This window comes from Schistocerca americana, chromosome 2, assembly GCF_021461395.2.
Source record: "Schistocerca americana isolate TAMUIC-IGC-003095 chromosome 2, iqSchAmer2.1, whole genome shotgun sequence".
NCBI classification, from domain to species: domain Eukaryota; kingdom Metazoa; phylum Arthropoda; class Insecta; order Orthoptera; family Acrididae; genus Schistocerca; species Schistocerca americana.
This window is the reverse complement of record NC_060120.1, coordinates 25501175-25520616: the sequence shown is the minus strand read 5'-3', so window position 1 is coordinate 25520616 and position 19442 is coordinate 25501175. Positions and strand designations below refer to the sequence as shown.

The 19442-nt window shown below is 46.1% G+C and overlaps 1 protein-coding gene across 1 annotated transcript in view; it reads left to right on the top strand.

The window, feature by feature from the left end:
* Nucleotides 1-19442, top strand: part of LOC124595597 — a 147692-nt gene that overhangs the window by 115140 nt on the left and 13110 nt on the right. The window contains exons 4-5 of the mRNA XM_047134398.1: nucleotides 207-398; nucleotides 8687-8795. Coding sequence (XP_046990354.1) covers nucleotides 207-398; nucleotides 8687-8795 — 301 coding nt within the window. The remainder of the gene's footprint in view (nucleotides 1-206; nucleotides 399-8686; nucleotides 8796-19442) is intronic.

Below are 19442 nucleotides of genomic sequence, written 5' to 3'. Positions count from 1 at the left end.
TCAGAGAGGTGAGGGAGGCGAAGAAATACTCCAAAAATTCAGTGCCAAAAAGTGTCACAACCCGCTACTAACACATCAAACTTTCAGTTTGAGGCTGTATGCTGTAGAACTCATGACCCGCCAGACAGCGGGTGCCAAAGAAAACAGCAGCATAAATAGCAGGTGTAGTTGTGGTTGCTGTTTGTGTGACTAGGCTTGTTTTGCAGGGTGAGAGGTGAGGCCTGGAACGTGACGGTGGTCGGCATCTCGGACATGCGCGCTCGCCAGCTGCGGCTGCGGCCCCTGTCCTCCAGGGTGGACTTCGAGCTGCTCTTCCCGTCGGTCTCGGCCACCGGCAACTACCGCATGAATGGCACCTTCGCCAACTCGATCCACGCCTTCGGCGAAGGGCCCTTCAAGTAAGTCGCCAGTCGAGAACACGAAAATCCCCAGGTGTGATGAACGGCAAGAATGCATTATGTCTTGTACATTATACCGAATAGGTTCCTTTCAGATTACGCTGATACAATAGCTCCCTACTTAGCAATCATATACAACCGCTCGCTCACCGATAGATCTGTACCTACAGATTCGAAACTTGCGCAGATCGCACCAGTGTTTAAGAAGGGTAGTAGGCGTAATCCATCTAACTACAGACCTATATTATTGACGTCGGTTTTGGAGCATATACTGTATTCAAACATTATGAATCACCTCGAAGGGAACGATCTATTGATACGTAATCAGCATGGTTTCAGAAAACATCGTTCTTGTGCAACGCAGCTAGTTCTTTATTCGCACGAAGTAATGGCCGCTGTCGACAGGGGATCCCAAGTTGATTCCGTATTTCTAGATTTCCGGTAAGCTTTTGACACCGTTCCTCACAAGCGACTCCTAATCAAGCTGCGGGCCTATGGGGTATCGTCTCAGTTGTGCGACTGGATTCGTGATTTCCTGTCAGGAAGGTCGCAGTTCGTAGTAATATACGGCAAATCATCGAGTAAAACTGAAGTGATATCAGGTGTTCCCCAGAGAAGCGTCCTGGGACCTCTGCTGTTCCTGATCTATATAAATGAGCTGGGTGAAAATCTGAGCAATTCTCTTATGTTGTTCGCAGATGATGCTGTAATTTACCGTCTAGTAAGGTCATCGAAGACCAGTATCAGTTGCAAAGCGATTTAGAAAAGATTGCTGTATGGTGTGGTAGGTGGCAGTTGACGCTAAATAACGAAATGTGTGAGGTGATCCACATGAGTTCCAAAAGAAATACGTTGGAATTCGATTACTCGATAAATAGTACAATTCTCAAGGCTGTCAATTTAACTAAGTACCTGGGTGTTAAAATTACGAACAACTTCAGTTGGAAAGACCACATAGATAATATTGTGGGGAAGGCCAGCCAAAGGTTGGCAGGACACTTAGAAGATGCAACAAGTCCACTAAAGAGACAGCTTACACTACACTCGTTCGTCCTCTGTTAGAATATTGCTGCGCGGTGTGGGATACTTACCAGGTGGGATTGACGGAGGACATCGAAAGAGTGCAAAAAAGGGCAGCTCGTTTTGTATTTACACGTAATAGGGGAGAAAGTGTGGCAAATATGATACGCGAGTTGGGATGGAAGTCATTAAAGCAAAGACGTTTTTCGTCGCGACGAGATCTATTTATGAAATTTCAGTCACCAGTTTTCTCTTTCGAATGCGAAAATATTTTGTTAAGCCCGACCTACATAGGTAGGAATGATCATCAAAATAAAATAAGAGAAATCAGAGCTCGAACAGAAAGGTTTAGGTGTTCGTTTTTCCCGCGCGCTGTTCGGGAGTGGAATTGGAGAGAGATAGTATGATTGTGGTTCGATCAACCCTCTGCCAAGCACTTAAATGTGAATTGCAGAGTAATCATGTAGATGTAGATGTATTATGAGCAAAAATAGGTTATTAATACACTGGCGAAAATTGAAAGTGTTACACTATGCAGCATCAGTTTGATACTTATCGAATTTTGTGGAGATGCCATCACACAAGGCTATCACATGATTAAACTGTCGATAAGTTTTCTTCGTGTCATTTGCAAAAGCTACAAATTTACCAAAGACAAATCCATTTTCCGCCTTGGCGAAAGTAGGAGTAAGCTCTTGGAAATAGAACATCGCCGAAATCAGCTAAGGGTATGAAATAAGTGACTGCAATAATAATACAGCTAAAGTGCAAAATAGAATTGTCTTCTGATTAAACCTTCAGTCCGTTCGGAATCGACGTCCAACATCGGTATCAGAATGAGGTGTGACCATCATGGGCATGACTACAATAGTGCACTCATTGCGGCATGGGAGCAAACGGCTTCTGAATCTCTTGTGGAATTCTTGCCATTCCTAAAATCACAACTTTTTCAGTTAATGCAAAACCATTGGACGAAGCGGCATCAGAACGACTACTCAACTTGGCAGGTAGAATCTGTGAGACCTTTCGGAAAAATATCAGCCACACTGTTCCGAAGACAGCAAGGGAAGATAGGCATGAAAACTCCGCACAAACAAAACATGTTCGTAAGCTTCGACGACATGGAAAAAGCGGACAACAATGTAAAATGGGTGCAAGATGTTTGGAATTCTGAGAAAAATAGTAGTAAAGTATAGGGTAAGACGGGCTGTGTACAATACGTACAAGAAGCAAGAGGGAACAATAATACTGGGAGACCAAGAATGAAGTGTTCGGATTAAAAAGGGTGTAAGACAGGTGTGTAATCTTCCGCCCCTACTGTTCGATCTGTACAACGAAGAAGCAATGAAAGTAATAAAAGGAAGTTTCCAGAGTGGCATTTAAATCCAGTTTGACAGGATGTCAATGCTAAGATTCGTCGATGACATTGCTATCCTCTGCGAAAGTGAAAAATAATTGTATCGAATGCAATGAACAGTCTAAGGAGAACAGAACATGGATTGAGCGTAAACCAGAAAAAAGTAATAGGTTAAGAAGTAGCGGACATGAGAATAGCCAAACCAAACATCAAAATTACTGATAGTGGAAAATACCCCTTGACGGACGAAGCAAAGAGAATGTAAAGAGCAGACTAGCACAAGCAAGTAGGTCATTCCAGGCGGAGAGAAATCTACAGGTATCAAACGAAAGCCTTAATTTGTGAAAGAAACTTCTGAGAATGTACATTTGGAGCACACCATTGTATGGTGCTGAATCATGAACTGTATGAAAACTGGAACGGTGCTGCAGAAGAGTTTAGAGAATTAGTTGTACTAATAAGGTAAAGATTGAAGAGATTCTCCGCCAAATGGGCGAAGAAAGGAACATATGAAAACATTAACACGATTTTAAGTGATGTAAGTAACCGAAACATCTCCCATTTAATAATAATAATTTTTTTGCTTCACTTAAAATCGTTGTGAGGCACAATTGCAATTAAAAAGACGTTGCCTCTCATCTTGTTTTGGTTGTAGGGCATCGCCACCCCAAGGAAGTTTCGTCGGGTGGGAAAAAAAAAAAACACGAAATGTAATGTAAAACGTGAACTAGCCGTCTGAAGATGAACGTATCGGTTCGAAACCGGCAACGTCGCTGTTTAAACAAATAAATAGCATTGTAAAAAGTGGCTGGCTACTGTAATCTTCTGTGTAAGAGTCAACCTATATAACAATAGATTCTTATTGCAGAAAAGGAAGAAAGAAGATATAAGAATGCTTATTGAGACATGCAGCAAGGACAGTTGTCATATGATACCTTAGGTATCATGAGAATGTATGTCATTGTTTTGACAAGTTGCTATCGATGTACATGACGAGATTCGCGCATTTGACGCAGTATCGAAGAAGCACCACACAATCGGCTGATGCTCTTGTATCGTACTAGCGCCACTCCCCTATCTCTCTCGGCTTTTACAGTCCTCACTGGTAGCGACCCGCACAGCTGCTCCGACTGTTGCGGCTATTCTCTCAATACTGTCCTTCCTGGCAGGATCAAATGATACAAAAGCTGATATCAAATCAGACACTTGTGGTAGTTACACCAACACAGGTAAGACGCTTACATCGAAAGTAATATAATATGCAGACTTACGTATAACATACACTCCTGGAAATGGAAAAAAGAACACATTGACACCGGTGTGTCAGACCCACCATACTTGCTCCGGACACTGCGAGAGGGCTGTACAAGCAATGTTCACACGCACGGCACAGCGGACACACCAGAAACCGCGGTGTTGGCCGTCGAATGGCGCTAGCTGCGCAGCATTTGTGCACCGCCGCCGTCAGTGTCAGCCAGTTTGCCGTGGCATACGGAGCTCCATCGCAGTCTTTAACACTGGTAGCATGCCGCGACAGCGTGGACGTGAACCGTATGTGCAGTTGACGGACTTTGAGCCAGGGCGTATAGTGGGCATGCGGGAGCCCGGGTGGACGTACCGCCGAATTGCTCAACACGTGGGGCGCGAGGTCTCCACAGTACATCGATGTTGTCGCCAGTGGTCGGCGGAAGGTGCACGTGCCCGTCGACCTGGGACCGGACCGCAGCGACGCACGGATGCACGCCAAGACCGTAGGATCCTACGCAGTGCCGTAGGGGACCGCACCGCCACTTCCCAGCAAATTAGGGACACTGTTGCTCCTGGGGTATCGGCGAGGACCATTCGCAACCGTCTCCATGAAGCTGAGCTACGGTCCCGCACACCGTTAGGCCGTCTTCCGCTCACGCCCCAACATCGTGCAGCCCGCCTCCAGTGGTGTCGCGACAGGCGTGAATGGAGGGACGAATGGAGACGTGTCGTCTTCAGCGATGAGAGTCGCTTCTGCCTTGGTGCCAATGATGGTCGTATGCGTGTTTGGCGCCATGCAGGTGAGCGCCACAATCAGGACTGCATACGACCGAGGCACACAGGGCCAACACCCGGCATCATGGTGTGGGGAGCGATCTCCTACACTGGCCGTACACCACTGGTGATCGTCGAGGGGACACTGAATAGTGCACAGTACATCCAAACCGTCATCGAACCCATCGTTCTACCATTCCTAGACCGGCAAGGGAACTTGCTGTTCCAACAGGACAATGCACCTCCGCATGTATCCCGTGCCACCCAACGTGCTCTAGAAGGTGTAAGTCAACTACCCTGGCCAGCAAGATCTCCGGATCTGTCCCCTATTGAGCATGTTTGGGACTGGATGAAGCGTCGTCTCACGCGGTCTGCACGTCCAGCACGAACGCTGGTCCAACTGAGGCGCCAGGTGGAAATGGCATGGCAAGCCGTTCCACAGGACTACATCCAGCATCTCTACGATCGTCTCCATGGGAGAATAGCAGCCTGCATTGCTGCGAAAGGTGGATATACACTATACTAGTGCCGACATTGTGCATGCTCTGTTGCCTGTGTCTATGTGCCTGTGGTTCTGTCAGTGTGATCATGTGATGTATCTGACCCCAGGAATGTGTCAATAACGTTTCCCCTTCCTGGGACAATGAATTCACGGTGTTCTTATTTCAATTTCCAGGAGTGTATAAACTCAGAATTAAACATACCTATACATTTCTTTTCATATGAGTTACATGCCTTGCTGCAAACGGAAGAAAAGGGGGAACCAGCAGAAAAAAATGCTTCTATTGGAGCACAAGAATTGCGAATAAATTCCTGTTTATTTAAAAGACTCTGACCGAAAATTGGGGTCCCCGCTGCCTCATTCTCCGTTCCTCAGAACCTTTAAAAATTTTCCCACAAATTTTGGCATGCGATCATATTCGCGCGTTTTTATGCTGAAAGAGAAGACATTGTGTTGTAGAAAGACGAAGGAGACAATGGCAGTATGTGACAAAGAGAATGGCAGTGTGTGAGAAAGGGAGGACACAGTGACAGGGGAACATAATTCACAGTGACAGAACAGTGCTAGGAAAAGGGTGAAGGTATTAGTAGTAAGAGAGAACAAGAGTGAAACAACAACAGTGAGAGGAGACTGTAGTAGTAGGAGGACAGAAAGATGGGGACTGTGGCTGTGACACAGGAGACAATGACAGAGAGACTGAAACGTCCCCTTAAAAAAATTAATGAATTACTGTTCTGATAAACCTCTCACTTTATTTGATTTTCAAACAGCTGAGCAGGACTGAATGAACTCAGACATTTCGCTCTTTATCTGTTCTGATCAACACTAAACTGACACACAATATCTTTAGCGCAACGTAATCTGACTTTCAATAATCCCTACAAAGGAATGGCCCTGACTAACATTAACCTATACCTTTCACAAATCACTTACCTCACAAAAATCTTCGTTACTCGAACTACTGCAACACAGCGAGCGCCACTACAGCCAGCTAAATAAAAGATTCAAACTACTGAAGGCACTAACTACTGATAGGCATAGTTAGCAAATGAAAGATTTTGATAGAGAACAAACAATGTATTTACCTTAATAGTGTTCAAAAGTCATAATATATATATATATAGCAGTTCATGGCATCCAGTCTTACAAATTTACTGTCTCTGATGGTCACACGTCCAGATCATCCTCTCTCAAAACTCCGCCATTTCTCTCCCCACATCCACCACTGCTGGCGGCTCACCTCCAACTGCGCAACGCTACGCGCTGTTTAACAGCCAACTGCCCAGCACTACAATAGCCAACAACAATGCAAATCAGCCACAGACTGCACACAGCACAGCCAGTGATTTTCATACAGAGCGCTACGTGGCGTTACCAATAAAAAAACCTTAACAGCCTACTTACAAGACACAAAGAGAAAGTGACAATGAGTTGGGCTTAATGAGTGACTGGAAAAGAGCAACTGGGAGTGGATGAGTATGAGCGACATACAGCGATGGACCAGTGGGTGAGAGTGAGTTACAGTTAGGGTAGCTTGTTGGAGTTTGAGGTGAGCTGCATGTTAAAAAAAGCGCGAATATGTTCGCATTCCGAACCTTTCGGTAAATTTTTCAAAGGAGCTGAGGAAGGTACAATGAGGCAGCTGGTACCCCATTTTTCAGTCAGAGTCCTTTAAACAAACAGGAACACACATTGATAGGCCAGGACGCTATGACCACCTACCCAATAGCCGGTGTGTCCACCTTTGGGACGGATAACAGCGGCGGCGCCCTGTGGCATGGAAGCGATGCTGCTTTTTTAGGTCACTGGAAGGAGTTGGCATCACATCTGCACACACAAGTCACCCAATTCCCATTAGTTCTGGGAAAGAGGCGACGAGCTCTGACGCCATGTTCAAACGCATCACAGATGTGATCGGTCAGATTAGAACTGGCGAGTTGAAGCCCACCATGTCAACTGGAACTCGCCAATGCATTCCCCGAACCACTCCATCACACTCCTGGCCTTGCGACATGCCGCATTATCTTGATGAAAAATGCCACGGCAGTTGGGAAATGTGATCGTCATGAAGGGGTGTACGTGGTCTGCAACCAGTGTACGATACTCCTTGGCCGTCATGGTGCCTTGAACGAGCTCCACTGCATCCAAGGATGCTCATGTGAATGTCCCACGGAGCATAATGGAGCCGTCGCCAGCTCGTATTCGTCCCGCAGTACAGGTATCAAGGAGCTGTTCCCCTGGAAGACGACGGATTCGCGCTTTGCCATCGGCATGATGAAGAAGGTATCGCGGTTCATCAGATCATGCAACGCTCTGCCACTGCCCCAACGTCCAGTACCGATGGTCACGTTGCCCATTTCAATCGTAACTGCCGATGTGCTGGCGCATGCGTAGATCGTCGGCTGCGGTGACCCATCGTTAGGAGTGTTCGGTGCTCCGTGTGTTCAGATACGCTTGTATTCTGGCCGCCATTAAAGTCCGATGTTAGTTCCGCCACAGTTCGCCGCCTGTCTTGTTTTACCAGTCTGCCCAGCCTACGACGTCCGACATCGGTAATGAAGGGTGGACGCCTAACCCCACGACGTCGAGACGTGGTTTCACCTCAGTTTTGCCACGTGTTGAAGACCCTCACCACAGCATTCCTCGAACACCCGACAAGCCGTACAGTTTTCGAAGTGCTCGTCCGGGCCATCACAATCTGCCCTCGATCAAACTCAGGCACGTCGCCCGCCTTCCACATTGCACACGCGGGCAGAACGCGAACTGATACTAGAATCCGTGTGTGTGTCATTCCTTGTCAGGTTACGCTGCTTTCGCCTGGACCGGTTTAAACAGATAATAGGTCTATGATCGTAATGTCCTGGCTGATCAGTCTACTCGCATTTTTTGCGCTCCGATAGGAGCATTTTTCCACTGGTGGAATTGCTGAACGAGTAATTCCAATCACTTACGAACTTACTAAATACAACATTAAACAGCAAATAATAACTAGTAGCAATTTTTTCCGATTTATCTATTGTGTCTTGCTAGAGTAATGGAGGCTTTGTAGATTCAATAAAAAATTGCTACTGGTCACGCTTAACAAAAATAATGCAGGTAGCTGTATCACGTAATCCAAGTAATGCATGTAGCAGAAATTTTTCGCACTAGTGAGCTTCTGGATTCCGCGACATTCGAGCACAGGTCAGCTATGGTTCCCAGCCTCAACATAGTCATTTATTCCAACCTGTTGCTCTGAACTCATCTTTGTTCTTTGAACTATTCCTACACTGGCAATTAGTCTGAAACATATTTGAATTATTCTTTTCTTTCAATATACCTGCGTAGCGTACATACTTAGTATTAACAATTGAAAGCGTATATTGATATTAATTTCTTTACTTACAGCATAACTGTTAAAGACCTGAATGCCACGGGTTTCGTGATCGTCACACCAGAAGGAGACCATCTCAAGGTGAAGGATGTCTTCGTCGAAGTGAATCTTACCAGCCTACAGGTGAGATACTGTTTCATGCTTCACAGCAACAGTCCTATCTCAGCAGGAGAGTTAAACAAATCTTCAGTTGTTAATCTGTACTAGACGATACAAGTAAAGCCTTTCTCGGTAGTGCACTCCGTTACACACTTACATCTGAAAAGAGACGTTAGATATACACGGGATGTTAAACGAGAAATAAAGAAACAAATACCATACTTCTGATCTTCTGCGTCACAATATACAGAATCGAAATGTATTTTATAGTTACGAGTGGTCACGGATTGGTAAATCAAGTGTGAACCGAATACAACGCTAGAAATTATTTATTGGCTTTCAGAACTTGTCTGTACAGCCAGCTAATCGCAGGAATTGTTATATTGCAATTCGTTTTGAGATTTCATATGGTAGACACTATGTAAGTTGTTTTGTGGCGGCGTTCGTAGCGACAAGCAATTCGCTGTAGAAACGGCTTACGAAGTCACCGCCACACTTTTAATAGCGGTCCGACCGGTCCGCTGGAACAGTGAACAGAAAGATCAAAACCCAAACACTCTGATTAAATAAAAGTCGGTACTTATCTTTATTAACGAAGATACAGCAACACAGTAGTGAACTCCGTGTCTACAGAAATCTGTCTAGTTCGAGTCGGAGCGGCTAGGTCAGCGTCGGCTGACGACAAACAACAACTCTGCTGCGATGAACACACAACTGACTAGCAAGTACACAATTCGGTGGCGAGTATACAACTGAGCGGCGAATACAGAACTGTCCTAGCGCTCGCGACTCCAGCGCTTAAGAAACCAGAAGCCAGCGGTGGCGCGCGCAGACTTGCGGCGATTTCCTGTCTCGCTGGCGCTGCTTATGCGGACGGCGTCCGGACTTTGATGCTGCCAACCTTTTGGCAGCGGGCTCGGGTGGCATTACTGGCTAGGATATAACAAGTTGTGTCCTGGTAATATGTAACATAGAATTAATAAAGGACTAATTCGACATAAAATAAGATTTACAATCAGAGTATATGAGAACAAGTAAACAAGGCGAACAAAAAACACGGGATACCCACTGGTAGTATACAATAAAAATCCTACTATTAACACAATAAGAAGTGATAAATCGCAGTTAGTAGACATTTGGCGCTACGGTCGCAGGTTCGAATCCTGCCTCGGGCATGGATGTGTGTGATGTCCTTACGTTAGTTAGGTTTAATTAGTTCTAAGTTCTAGGCGACTGATGACCTCAGAAGTTAAGTCGCATAGTGCTCAGAGCCATTTGAAATATTTGGGATATTGCCAGTTTAGTCCACATTAATGACTACACTCCTGGAAATGGAAAGAAGAACACATTGACACCGGTGTGTCAGACCCACCATACTTGCTCCGGACACTGCGAGAGGGCTGTACAAGCAATAATCACACGCACGGCACAGCGGACACACCAGGAATCGCGGTGTTGGCCGTCGAATGGCGCTAGCTGCGCAGCATTTGTGCACCGCCGCCGTCAGTGTCAGCCAGTTTGCCGTGGCATACGGAGCTCCATCGCAGTCTTTAACACTGGTAGCATGCCGCGACAGCGTGGACGTGAACCGTATGTGCAGTTGACGGACTTTGAGCGAGGGGGTATAGTGGGCATGCGGGAGGCCGGGTGGACGTACCGCCGAATTGCTCAACACGTGGGGCGTGAGGTCTCCACAGTACATCGATGTTGTCGCCAGTGGTCGGCGGAAGGTGCACGTGCCCGTCGACCTGGGACCGGGCCGCAGCGACGCACGGATGCACGCCAAGACCGTAGGATCCTACGCAGTGCCGTAGGGGACCGCACCGCCACTTCCCAGCAAAATTAGGGACACTGTTGCTCCTGGGGTATCGGCGAGGACCATTCGCAACCGTCTCCATGAAGCTGGGCTACGGTCCCGCACACCGTTAGGCCGTCTTCCGCTCACGCCCCAACATCGTGCAGCCCGCCTCCAGTGGTGTCGCGACAGGCGTGAATGGAGGGACGAATGGAGACGTGTCGTCTTCAGTGATGAGAGTCGCTTCTGCCTTGGTGCCAATGATGGTCGTATGCGTGTTTGGCGCCGTGCAGGTGAGCGCCACAATCAGGACTGCATACGACCAAGGCACACAGGGCCAACACCCGGCATCATGGTGTGGGGAGCGATCTCCTACACTGGCCGTACACCACTGGTGATCGTCGAGGGGACACTGAATAGTGCACGGTACATCCAAACCGTCATCGAACCCATCGTTCTACCATTCCTAGACCGGCAAGGGAACTTGCTGTTCCAACAGGACAATGCACCTCCGCATGTATCCCGTGCCACCCAACGTGCTCTAGAAGGTGTAAGTCAACTACCCTGGCCAGCAAGATCTCCGGATCTGTCCCCCATTGAGCATGTTTGGGACTGGATGAAGCGTTGTCTCACGCGGTCTGCACGTCCAGCACGAACGCTGGTCCAACTGAGGCGCCAGGTGGAAATGGCATGGCAAGCCGTTCCACAGGACTACATCCAGCATCTCTACGATCGTCTCCATGGGAGAATAGCAGCCTGCATTGCTGCGAAAGGTGGATATACACTGTACTAGTGCCGACATTGTGCATGCTCTGTTGCCTGTGTCTATGTGCCTGTGGTTCTGTCAGTGTGATCATGTGATGTATCTGACCCCAGGAATGTGTCAATAAAGTTTCCCCTTCCTGGGACAATGAATTCACGGTGTTCTTATTTCAATTTCCAGGAGTGTATATATCTAAATTGACGACAAATTGTCCTTCGTGCGTTAAAGAAATAAACTGACTCGCCAGTCTGTACATTAGGAACGTGAAGAATGAGAATTCAACATCTGAGGAAATTTATGTTGTGCAAACACTTATTGCCCGATCTCCACATAGTTACGCAATCGACGGCGGAACAATGTATCGTTTAAATAAAAAATTTTGGCCTGACCTTCGTCTTCGACTCTATCACACACACACATGTGGGCGTAATAATATGTCCCTGAAGTCTGCAGAAGTTGACATTGTATGAAATACTTTGGTGCAAGTGGAATACTGCAAATAACTTAACTGGCGAAAATTTCAAGTTATAGCATATTTATTCGAATCCTTAAAAGCAGTTTTAAACTGCAGCAACACGAAGCAATTTGCACGTATAGGTACATTATAGGCTACTGACTTGTACAACAATATACAAAACAACACTCAAAATTACACTGTATTGTTTCCACAGTTGATTGATAAAACTGTTTCCATTTAATGGGAAGTGTGAACTTTTTCAATTTTTGACTAATTGTTTAACGTCAGGCTTTATGGAAAAGAGATGAAGACACATGTCAGGTTCAGCATCCAGTCTATTGTGGTATTTTGTCTTTGTAGTTGCATATGCTGAGAATCAAGTTTCACACACGCATGTTGCTGGGAACGAGAGAAAACAGTCAGAGCCTGTGGTGCATACTGTAGATATTCATCGCGAACCCTGCACCACAAATTATCAAGTGACAGTGTTTGCATAATATTGCTCTGCTTGAAACTGTTGTCATTTTTAACGGGACTCGGGGTTTCGTTTGACATATTTTCTGGTTTCCAACTAGTTCCTGTTTGTTGAAGCCTGCGACATCGTTAACTGAACGCGAAAAAGTGTCGTAAGAAAGCGGCACTGTAGAAAGGTGCTCATAGATATTTCATCGAGCATACATTGCGTTATATCTGCCACATATGGTTTTGTTATATTCTCTGTGATAGTGTACGCTTCGCCCACTTGTGTAATGCAGTAGCTGATCAAATACAATTTCCCACGACTTTTTCATTCAAAGTTTGGGTCACTTGCTTCACAGTTTTTTTGATTTCTTAATAACAGTTCTTTCCTACGCTCAAAAAATTCTTCAATCTGGTCTTTGCAGTCGGAATACTTCGTAAACGTCGGTGCATCTTAGCATCTTAGTAGGGACCATAGAACTATTACTATTCGGAAGTAGTTTGCTAGATAACATGTAGAGAGGTGAGCCATTCGAATCAATAGAACCGAGAACGATGTAAGACTCGGCATACTTTCTTTTTTTTTTGAAAAAAAGAGTGTGTGAAACTCTAAGGGACCAAACTGCTGAGGTCACCGGTCCCTAGATTTACACACTACGTAAACTAACTTATGCTAAGAGCTACACACACACCCATGCCCGAGGGAGGACTCGAACCTCCGGCGTGAGGGGCCGCGCAGTCCATGACAGGACGCCTCAAACCGTGCGGCCACTTCGCGCGGCCCCCCTCTTTTTTTTAGGAAGTAATTAGATACACTACTGGCCATTAAAATTGCTACACCAAGAAGAAATGCAGATGATAAACGGGTATTCATTGGACAAATATACTAGAACTGACATGTGACCACATTTTCACGCAATTTGGGTGCATACATCGAGAGAAATCAGTACCCAGAACAACCACCTCTAGCCGTAATAACGTCCTTGATACGCCTGGGCATTGAGTCAAACAGAGCTTGGATGACATGTACAGGTACTGCTGCCCATGCAGCTTCAACACGATACCACAGTTCGTCACGAGTAGTGACTGGCGTATTGTGACGAGCCAGTTGCTCGGCCACCATTGACCAGACGTTTTCAATTGGCGAGAGATCCGGAGAATGTGCTGGCCAGGGCAGCATTCGAACATTTTCTGTATCCAGAAAGGCCCGTACAGGACCTGCAACACGCGGTCGTGCATTATCCTGCTAAAATGTAGAGTTTCGCAGGGATCGAATGAAGGGTAGAGCCACGGGTCGTAACACATCTGAAATGTAACATCCACTGTTGAGAGTGCCGTCAAACCGAACGAGAGGTGATCGAAACGTGTAACCAATGGCACCCCATACCATCACGCCGGGTGATACGCCAGTATGGCGATGACGAATACACGCTTCCAATGTGCGTTCACCCGCGATGTCGCCAAACACGGATGCGACCATCTTGATGCTGTAAACAGAACCTGGAATCATCCGAAAAAATGCCGTTTTGCCATTCGTGCACCCAGGCTGTCGTTGAGTACACCATCGCAGGCGCTCCTATCTGTGATGCAGAGTCAAGGGTAACCGCAGCCATGGTCTCCGAACTGATAGTCCATGCTGCTGCAAACGTCGTCGAACTGTTCCTGCAGATGGTTGTTGTCTTGCAAATGTCCCCATCTGTTGACTCAGGGATCGAGACGTGGCTGCACGATCCGTTACAGCCATGCGGATAAGATGCCTGTCATCTCAACTGGTAGTGATATGAGGCCGTTGGTATCCAGCACGGCGTTCCGTATTACCCTCCTGAACCCACCCATTCCATATTCTGCTAACAGTCATTGGATCTCGACCAGCGCGAGCAGCAATGTTGCGATACGATAAACCGCAATCTCGATAGGTTACAATCCGACCTTTATCAAGGTCGGAAACGTGATGGTACGCATTTCTCCTCCTCACACAAGGCATCACAACAACGTTTCACCAGGCAACGCCGATCAACTGCTGTTTGTGTATGAGAAATCGGTTGGAAACTTTCGTCATGTCAGCATGTTGTAGGTGTCGCCACCGGCGCCAGCCTTGTGTGAATGCTCTGAAAAGCTGATCATTTGCATATCACAGCATCTTCTTCCTGTCGGTTAAATTTCGCGTCTGTAGCACGTCAACTTCGTGGTGTAGCAGTTTTAATGGCCAGTAGTGTATTACTTGAATTGGTCGGGCGGTGGTCTTTACCACACACATCATATTGGGGTGACATAGGGGGTGATATCACTGGAGCAATGCAGTATCCGTTACGACGGCCTTTGTTAGGATCTCGTTCACGGTTAATTTACACTATGTGATCAAAAGTATCGGGACACCTGGCTGAAAATGACTTACGTGTTCGTGGCTCCCTCCATCGATAATGCTGTAATTCAATATGGTGTTGGCCCACCCTTAGCCTTGATGACAGCTTCCACTCTCTCAGGCATACGTTCAATCAGGTGCTGGAAGGTTTCTTGGGGAATGGCAGCCCATTCCTCACGGAGTGCTACTCTGAGGAGAGGTATCAATGTCGGTCGGTGAGGCCTGGCACGAAGTCAGTAACCTAAAACATTCCAAAGGTGTCGTATAGCATTCAGGTCAGGACTCTGTGCAGTTCAGTCCATTACAGGGATGTTATTGTCGTGTAACCACTCCGCCACAGGCCGTGCATTATGAACAGGTGCAGGATCCAGTTGATAGATGTAATTGCCATCCCCGAACTGCTCTTCGACAGTGGGAAGCAATAAGGTGCTTAAAACATCAATGAAGGCCTGTGCTGTCATAGTACCACGCAAAACAAGAAGGGGTGTAAGCCCCCTCCATGAAAAACAAGACCACACCATAACACCATCGCCTCCTAATTTTACTGTTAGCACTATACGCAGATGACTTTCACCGGGCATTCGCAATACCTACACCCTGCCATCGGATTACCACATTGTGTACCGTGATTTGTCACTCCACATAACGTTTTTCCACTGTTGAGTCGTCCAATGTATACGTTTCCTACACCAAGTGAGACGTCATTTGGTATTTACCGGCGTGATGTGTGACTTACGAGCGGCCGTTCGACCATGAAATACAAGTTTTCTCACCTTCCGTCTGTCATTGTACTTGCAGTGGATGTTGATGTAGCTTGGAATTCCTGTGTGATGGTGTGGATAGATGTCTGCCTATTACACACTACGACCCTCTTCAACTGTCGGCGGCCTCTGTCAGTCAAGAGACGAGGTCGGACTGTACGCTTTTGTGGTGTACGTGTCCCTTCACTTTTCCACTTCACTATCACATCGGAAACAGTGGACCTCGGGATATTTAGGAGTGTTTAAATCTCGCGTACAGACGCATGACAGAAGTGACACCCAATCACCTGACCATGTACGGAGTCCGTGAGTTCCGCGGAGCGCCTCATTCTGCTCTGTCACGATGAGTACTGAGGTCGCTGATATGGCGTACCTGGCAGTAGGTGGCAGCACAATGCACCTAATATGAAAAGCGTATGTTTTGGATGGTGTTCGGATACTTTTGATCACATAGTGTATCTGTGGCATGCTATAGTGACCGTTATTGTTATGGCTGTTGAACTTCGTGTTCATGAATAAGGGCGATAAAGTTTAGAATGGACCAAATGTTCTAGGTCCTCATCCGGTACACGTACTAGTTTCTCACTAATTTCTAAAGTCAATTTCGCCTTCAAAATTTTTACCTCCTCTTTGTGAGAAATAGGCTCTTCGCAATTACGAGTTTGGTTTAAATATTTCTCAAAGTATGTACAGAGACTACCCTGTTTGGTATGGAAAGGCACCAGACTGAATAACTGTTTTATCAGTCTCTCCTGATGGCATCTTGATCAACACTTATCCTGCTGAGCCAAAACATTATTACCACCTACTTGAAAGCATCTTCCACCTCTGGAACGCAGTTCAGCAGTGATTCTGCGTCCCATGGACTCAACAAGTTCCTGATAGGTTTCCAGAGGTTGTGGCACCAGATACCTACGCACAGGTCACACAGGTCCAGTAAATTATGGGCGACTGGTTTGTGGACACGGAGCTGGCGCACAATAGCGTCCCACTTGGGTTTCATCGTATACAGATAAGTCGAATTTGATGGCCAAGACATCAACGTGAGTTTACTCCTCAGACCACTGTAGCACGATTCTGGCCATGTGACATGGACAGTTATTCTGCTGGAAGATATCATCTCTGTTGGGTAAGACATCAGGCATAAGGGGTTACAGGCGGTCCCTAGTAATGTTCACGTAGTCCACAGCTCTCACGGTGCCTTCGATTACTACCGCAGGTCCTATGGAAGCCCAGTCCCCCGTAACATAATACGACCCCACCAGGCTGCTTCTGTGGCGCGCTCCACGTTTCGAGCAGCAGTTCTCCTGGATGACAGCGTACCTGGACACGACCATCGACCTGGTTTAAAACAACAAACTGGATTCATTCGATCACGAGACACGATTCCATTGATCCGTGGCCCAATTCGAAGATCCCGTGCCCACTGTAATCATAATTGGCGATGTTGTTGGGCCAACATTGGAACTCGTAGGGGTCCTGTGCTGCGGAACACCGTGGTCAACACTGAGTGCTGAACGGTGTGTTCCAAAAAACCTGTAGCTGCGCCAACGCTGTCCTCTGCCTTCAGATCTGCCACAGACCGCCGCCTATCCTGCTTTAGAGAGCGCGCAAGCCTCCGATCCCTATATTAGGTGGTGATGTATGGACGTCAACTTCTTGTCGCCTACTCGTGGTTTCAGCATTCTTCAACCAATTTCCATAGATGCTCATCACAGTGACCAGCTTCGCCATTTCCGAGACGCTCGCTCCCAGGCATTGGGCTACAACACTCTGGCTTTTGTCAAAGTCTCTTAAATTCGCGGATTTCCGCTTTTGCGCTACTTACCGTCGCTAGAATGATTCCCCATTCCCTTCTCCACCCCTCATACACGTCTTTTACTTCTCTTACCGCGTCACGTGCCCTCAACGCCACGAGGCAGCAAACAATAGTCGTAACTGTCGCAGTGGTCGTTATGTTTTGGCTCATCAGAGTAGCTAGGAATGCTTCCAGAATTAGATTTTCACTCTGCAGCGGAGTGTGCGCTGATATGAAACTTCCTGTCAGATTAAAACTGTGTGCCCGACCGAGACTCGAACTCGGGACCTTTACCTTTCGCGGGCAAGTACTCTACCAACTGAGCTACCGAAGCACGACTCACGCCCGGTACTCACAGCTTTACTTCTGCCAGTACCTCGTCTCCTACCTTCCAAACTTTACAGAAACTCTCCTGCGAACCTTGCAGAACTAGCACTCCTGAAAGAAGGTCCCGAGTTCGAGTCTCGGTCGGGCACACAGTTTTAATCTGCCAGGAAGTTTCATAGCTAGAAATGCTTTTCCAGACTGTTCGTAAATCTGACAGAGCTCTGCTGTGTCTGTGGCCCAAAGAGCTCCATCACCTTGTGTGTATCCTGTATGAAACTGGTCTGTTCAGTCCAAGACCGTGGCAACACATCTTCGAATGCTCATATAAATGCAACTGGTTGCGGAGTACTTTTCTGTGGTACTAAGACTCGGGATTGTCTACGCTTGAAGAAAACTTTCTTCAAGCAAGACAGAAGATAATGATTGTGCAGTCTTTGCTTCGTATGGTATACTGTTTGGCCATAAGTCATTCACACTTGTTTTGTTGCCATTTGTTGTACAATATGCAGCAGTAGAACCACCGTATCACAAACTGTGTTAATAGTAGATGGGGTGCCTTGAACTACCCCTTGACTGTGGAAAAGTTGGACAAGTCTTATTGTACGTTTACAACTTACGCATTTGTCTGGTCACGCCATTCCAGCAAACCTTTGCTCAATGTGACTTTTATTTGCACTAATTCGGACTTTAGACATTCGCCAGAGTTGTCTCATTCGGACATATCGACGGTTCTAATTCAAAATTTAATTTATCATTAATTTCTACATCTTGTGCAAAAGATAACAGTTATTTCTCAGCAGAACTTGCCTTCCAACATCCTTAAAAAGTTTTTCAGACTGTTTCTGACCACCCTGTAATTTTATATTCTTGTTTTCTGTTATTTTCTTACGGTAATCTAATTTGTTATCAACGTCTGAGGAAATAGCAATAGTTCACTTTATTTTTCTTTCTGAGGGCTTACCTCTGCTTTCACAGTATCTGCATCTTAAAATAGTTCTTGATCTTTCCTCAAAAAATAGAAAGAGATTTAATTGCCACTGCCATTTTTCCTTGTTTCTTAAACACTGAAGCAAAACAAAACTCATCCAGTCTAGATGTTGGCGTTTCAGAACTCGTAAATATTGCAAATAATTGGTTACGACAATTAGTGAATACTCGAAGCAGCCTACTCTTTCAGCAGGAAATAATGCTGTTCCTTGATTCCAGTAGTTTTCAAATATCTACTTACAAATCGGCTGTCAAGACAATGTTTTCTGTATCGGGTTCAGTATTACACACGTCCTGCGACATTTCGAATAATCCAGAAACGATTTATAGTCGCATCTATTTCACCATCCAAACACTACTGCGTCAATTTGCGAAACACACTATACTAACAGAGAAAAACAGTCACCGTTCTCACTAGACACGGTGGTGTTGTCCATGGATTAGCTAAAAATTCCCAATTACGATCGATACAATTACGGATCCTACTAGTTAGTTTAAACATATCTCGAGATGTAACTTGCCTCGCCATCAACTAATGACCACTGTTTCTTTCCCAACATAATAGTCAATTACCTGGATTAAATTTGAACTCGGACTCAGCTATTGAAAACAGCAAGATGTAACAAATCCCCCCCCCCCCTAAAAAAAAATGCTTTCCTGTCACCAATTAGATTACCATACTCTGCCGACATACGCAGCCTATTCAAAACTCAACTGGCTTAATAACCGTTCTGATAATCAGTACGACTATAATAAAATAAAGAAACAACGTTATTTACACTTTTTAATGCAGCTCATTTTTTGGTTGTCCCGTAGTTCTATAGCGCATTGTTTCTATACCGCAGGCGTTCTTTAGCATCCATGGTGCGTATTTCCGCATTTCTTGGTTCAGACAAGCTGAGATACCCTTCTTCCCCTGTAATCTTCTATAAAATTATGAGAAAATGTTGACATAAATAACA